We start from the raw sequence: 5,937 nt of genomic DNA, 5'->3' as shown, positions 1-5,937 counted from the left end.
CTCTCTGCTTCTCTCCCTCTCTCTCGTCCATCTCTCTCTATCTCACACACACACCATATCAGTTTATAATAAGTACATAGGTTTTAATTAAACCCCAAATTGAAGAACACCATCAGTTAATCAAAATCCATCTACGAGAAACCCGAATTTCTGAACAGGTATGTTTGTTCATTTAGGTTTGTATGTTCGATTAGGTTACATTTGTTCAATTAGGGTTTGTTCATAAATTTTAATGGGTTTTTTCCTTTTTGAACAGGTTTTGAGATTCATTGAGCCAAATAAGGTTTGTACTCTAATTTTATATTTTTTCTTGAGTTGTTTTAAATATGCATGTATATATATTTACATAAATCTGCATTTTTTTAACATAAATTAGGTTTGTGTTCTTGTGTATATATATTTAGGTTTGCCTAAATATATCAATTAGGTTTGATATTTGCATGTATTTTTCTTTTCTGGTTGATATCTTCCGATTTTTGTCCGTTTAAAGTTTTAAGTAATAGTATGATTTTAAATTCGATTTTCTCCATTTGCAGATTATCTCATCAAGTCTCGGAATTTGACAGTGCCTGCACATTTTACTTCAGGAAGGAGGTTAGAAATTCTTATTCGTTTGCTTTTTTCCTTTTTTTTGTATACATTATGTAGGAAGGGATTCACCATTAACCGATCTGTCATTATTTATGTATACATTATTTGATTTGGATTGTTGTTTATGTATCAGATTTAGTGTATCGTTCTCTTTTAATAGATGAGATGCCATGAATGTACTAGTTGTCATTTGTGTAAAATCTTTCAATTTTTTAAGGGCATGTTTGTTATTAATTCGCACTTGAATATGTGCACTTGTATTGATTATGCTAATTAAACAATATTGACTTTCTTGGTTTTGTTTATGTGCACTTGAATATGTGCACTTGTATTTGATTAATTCGCGGTTTGATGTTGAAATGACCATCAGGTGGTTAGGTTGCTAGATTGCTGGTCATACATTTTCATTTATGGATAAGTCGTGGATATCGAAAGATAGGGATTCTTTAGAATTTGAAATTGGCATCGAAGAATTCTTGATTTTCGCTGAAGAAAATTGTAAATATCCTAAAAGAATTCCTTGTCCATGTGGTCGATGTGTGAATTTTAAAAAATTCTCAACCAAAATCATAAGGGGACATATCTACGATCATGGTTTTAGTTTGGGGTATGTTGATTGGATTTGGTATGAAGAAAAATCTACTAGGAGTACTAGGTCTTCTATAGGTAGTACACGTCCTGCATCAGAAACTATTGAAGTTTGTGAAGCGGCTTTTAATTCGGGTAATTACGATAAGGATTCATATGATTTTCAGAGGTTTGTTGTTGATGCGGAACAACCGTTGTTTGAGGGCAGCGAGTGCACAAAGTTAGAGTCAATGTTAAAATTGCACAACTGGAAAGCTAGGTTTGGTATTAGGGACACTGCCTTTACTGAGCTGCTCTCTTTAGTTGGCTCAATCCTTCCCAAAGATAATGTGTTGCCTCCTAACGCATATGAAGCGAAGAAAACTTTATCCGATTTAGGTCTAGTGTATATAAAAATTCATTCGTGTCCCAATGATTATATACTGTATAGGGGCATACATTCTGATGCTTCTCAGTGTCCTCATTGCAAGCTGTCACGTTGGTAAGTACGGAAGAATGGCCAACTTAGGGTCAATGTTCCAGCCAAGGTCATGTGGTATTTTCCTATAATTCCAAGATTTAAACGGTTATTTAAATCTCCCTCTACTGCTGAACTCATGACTTGGCATGCAAATCAGCGAATAAATGATGACAAGATGCGACATCCGGCCGACTCTCCTTCTTGGAGGAATATCGATTACCGGTGGCCTGCCTTTGGTAGTGAATCTAGGAATATTAGGTTGGCTTTATCAGCAGATGGTATCAACCCGCATACTAATGGGTTAGTCAATCGATATACATGCTAACCAGTAGTGTTGGTAACGTACAATCTTCCTCCGTGGTTATGCATGAAAAGGAAGTTCATGATGTTGTCAGTTTTAGTTCCTGGTCCACATGAGCCGGGAAATAACATCGACGTTTATTTACAACCATTGATTGATGATCTGAAAAAACTTTGGGAAGAAGGTGAACCAAACGTTTATGACGCCTATAGTAAATCATATGTCACTCTAAAAGCGATTTTATTGTGGACTATAAATGATTTTCCAGCATATGGAAACTTGTCAGGCTGCGTGAATAAGGGTTATAAGAGTTGTCCAATTTGTGGGGACGATACTGTGGCTAAAAATTTAAGTCACAGTAGGAATATGTGCTTCCAAGGTCATCGTCGTTATTTGCCTAGGCAGCACCCTTATAGGAGGCAGAAGGCGGCCTTTAACGGACAACAAGAGTTGGGGAACGCATGTCAACCCCTTTCCGGAGAAGAAGTGTTAGCGCGTCAGGAACGAATTGATTTTTGTTTTGGAAAAGAGGTGAAGAAGTCGAAGAAGGTGGAATGTCCATGGAAGAAAAAATCTGTTTTCTTTGAGTTAGAATATTGGAAATATCATCATGTTCGCCACTGTCTCGATGTTATGCACATCGAGAAAAATGTGTGTGATAATCTGCTTGGGACGTTATTAAATATGCGAAAGTCAAAAGATAGTGAGGCGGCACGTCGTGATATGATTGATATGGGTGTTTGACATGATTTAGCTCCTCAAGTAGGAGAAAAGAAGACCTATCTGCCTCCTTCCCCTTTTACTTTGTCGAAGGTTGAAAAAAAGAAAGTGTTGAACTCATTCTTGTCTATGAAACTTCCTTCTGGACATGGATCAAACATAAAAAATTGTGTATCCATGTCTGATTTGAAGATATACGGGCTTAAATCCCATGACTGACATATCCTTCTCCAACAACTCCTCCATGTTGCCATTCGATCCGTTCTCCCGAAAAATGTTAGGGTCACAATCATACGACTGTGGTTCTTTTTTAATGCTTTATGCAGCAAAGTTGTCGATGTCTCGAAACTCGATAAATTGCAGTCAGATATAATAATAACCTTATGCGATCTAGAAAAAATATTCACTTCATCATTTTTTGATGTAATGTTACATCTTATTGTCCACTTGGTCCTAGAAGTGCGTTTATGTGGACCGGTATTTTATAGATGGATTTATGCCTTTGAACGATTCAATAAAGTGCTAAAGAGCTACGTACGAAACCGATATTATCCTGAAGGTTGTATGGCAGAAACCTACCTTAAAGAAGAATCAGTAGAATTCTGCACAGAATTTATGAGCCAGACTTGTACAACTGCCGGCATTCCAGTTGAGCAAGGCAAGCAATCTAGTCCATTATCTGCCGCGAAAATAAAGGTCGTGGAAGAAAAAGAGCGAGATGAGGCTCATCTGCATGTCCTTCAAAACAATGATGAAGTGTATCCCTATATCGTGTACGTTTATTTTATTAACTTGTCCTATTTGTTTGAAGATGTAATTTTTGTGGGTTATTTCTAATATTTATGCATATTCTCATAATGCACAAGGAATATTTGGATGAAATTTACTGAGGGAAGAAACAAAGTGTTCATTGGCTCATGGGAGAGCACAATCGGCTATTTGCCGATTGGTTTGAAAAAAAAGTAGGTTTTGTATATTGTCTACTTAAATAGTTGTTAGTTGTAGTTTGCAGCTGATGGATTTTTTTATTATATAATATTATGTATAGGTAAGTAGTGAAATGAAGGGAAATCCCGATGCTGTTTCAGAGATGATACGATGGCTCGCTGGAAAACCATCATTTTCTGTTTTAACTTATCAAGGTTTTTCAGTCAATGGAGTCCGATTCTTTACGAAAGACCGAGATGATGCGCGGGTTGTTCAAAACAGTGGAGTTTCTGTGGTTGCTAAGGCAGTCCAGGTGTCCAGTGCGAAAGATTTAAACCCCATTGAGAGTGATATGACCTTTTATGGCATAATCTTGGAAGTATGGGAGTTGGATTACCATGAGTTCAAAGCTCTACTCTTCTTGTGTAAATGGGCAGAGAATGATAAAGGCATAAAGATCGATGATCTTTGCTTCACACTTGTGGATTTCAATCGACAAGGCCATAAGAAGGATAAATATGTCTCTGTTGACCAAGTCAACCAGGTGTTTTACATTAAAGATCTGGTTGATCCTACTTGGTCGATCGTGTTAATTTCCACAACTAGAGACTATCAAGAGTTGTATAACGACGATGATTTGGGTGACACGATCATGGAACATCCTCCCTTCTGCTCTAACATCCTTGCTTCTGATGTGACCAATGAAGACGTTGCGCATAGTATTAGGCCTAATGTTGACGGAATTTGGGTTAAAAAATGATCCTGTTAATTTAGCTCTCTATACTTTTTGCTTGTTATAATTTAATCAGCATATTTAATTTTCCTTTGTAATTTTTTTGAGTAAATGAATTATAGTGACTAATGCATTTTTCTTTTGTAATTTTTCTTTTATAATATTTTTGTATTTTGTTTTTGTATTTGTTTTGAAATTTTCCAGTTGTAATTTTGAATGCATTTTTATTCATGCATATGTAATTTTGAATGTATTTTAATTCATGTAGAGTTTCATTTATTTAGTGACTAATTATTTCTTGTTTTATTATTCAGAGTGAAGGACAAAAAGGGCAAAGAAACAGAGAACCAACAAAAGCAAATCTAAAAAAGTTAAAGAGGTCGAAGAACATTGTGATCAGGAGGTTGAAGAGCACTGTGATCAGGATGGACAAGCACCAAGTGAACCTCAAACTGAAAAGCAACAGTCTGAACAAGAAACAACAACTAATTCTAATTCTGCGAAAAGAAGGTTGGGAGCTGCACGAGGTGTTTCCTCTCTTAAAAAAGTATTGGTAAGGAAGGCCCAGGGCAAGAGATTTAAAATCAGATACAATGAGTTTGGAGTTCCTGTCGGAGATACTAGGTGTACCTTACAGTCCTACATAGGGCACCTGGCAAGAACTGTGATTCCTATCGACATTGACAGCTGGCCAAATGTGGATCGGGAATTGAAAGATAAATTATGGCTTGATATTAAGGTATTAAATTATAGTTGACACACACAACTTATTTTTAGTACTACTATCTAAGCCTTATAAACTTGTGTATTTTATTGTCCATAGGGTACATTTAAAGTTGCTCCGGAAAGTGAGGCTATGGTGCTTAAGTCTGCAGGAGAGAAGTGGAGACAGTTTAAAACTGATTTAACAACTAAACACGTGATGCCATATGCTGAAAAAAAGAAGAAACTGAAGAGGCCTCCAAAAAATTATCGGTTTGTGGGTCAAGAAGCTTGGACGAGATTTATCGCGCAGAGTACAGGTGATAAGTAGCTGGTATGGATGCATTTTCTTTGCCAGTGTACCCTTTTTGGATTTAGAATATTTACTTGGATATAATTATTCATTGTATGATGCAGAAACTACGCACCCTGCAGAGCGAAAGAGTGCGTAATCGAAAATATCATCATCGTTTGTCAAGGAAGGGTTACATTGGTTTACAAGAGGATGAAGTAAGAACCTAGCTATAATTTTTTCTCATCTTCAACAAATAAAGCACCTTTTAATTTTTTCTCATCTTAAACAGATAAAGAAAGGCAAACTGAAGCCCGAGGAGAAACCAGATCGGGCAATATTTTGGAAAAAGGCTCGAAAGTCAAAGCTAAATGATGAGGAACTTGATGAAGATAAAGAAGCAGTATTTGCCAGAATTGTAAGTAAAAATTATGAAAAAACCTGCATTTAATCGAGAAAAACAGATTATAATGAGAAATCTGTTTATTCCTTCATTATTCATAATATGTCCCTAAGATCTGATGTGTATTCATATCTGCATTAGGATGAATTACTCGAAAAGAAGGAGAAGGGTGAATTCGTACCATCTGGAACTGATGATGTGTTGACTACGGCACTTGGAA

The 5,937-nt window shown here is 36.3% G+C and overlaps 1 protein-coding gene across 1 annotated transcript; it reads left to right on the top strand.

Annotated features, from left to right (window-relative positions):
• Nucleotides 1-1,001: 1,001 nt before the first annotated feature.
• On the top strand, nt 1,002-2,684 carry LOC141659858 (uncharacterized). Its single transcript, XM_074466785.1, has 2 exons — nt 1,002-1,660; nt 2,015-2,684. The coding sequence occupies exons 1-2, from the start codon at nt 1,002-1,004 to the stop codon at nt 2,682-2,684; spliced, it is 1,329 nt and encodes a 442-aa protein (XP_074322886.1).
• Nucleotides 2,685-5,937: the final 3,253 nt, after the last annotated feature.

This window comes from Apium graveolens, chromosome 5 (genome assembly GCF_009905375.1).
Source record: "Apium graveolens cultivar Ventura chromosome 5, ASM990537v1, whole genome shotgun sequence".
Classification (NCBI taxonomy): Eukaryota; Viridiplantae; Streptophyta; class Magnoliopsida; order Apiales; family Apiaceae; genus Apium; species Apium graveolens.
Note: the sequence above shows the minus strand (reverse complement) of the source record. Positions and strands in the feature narration are given on the sequence as shown.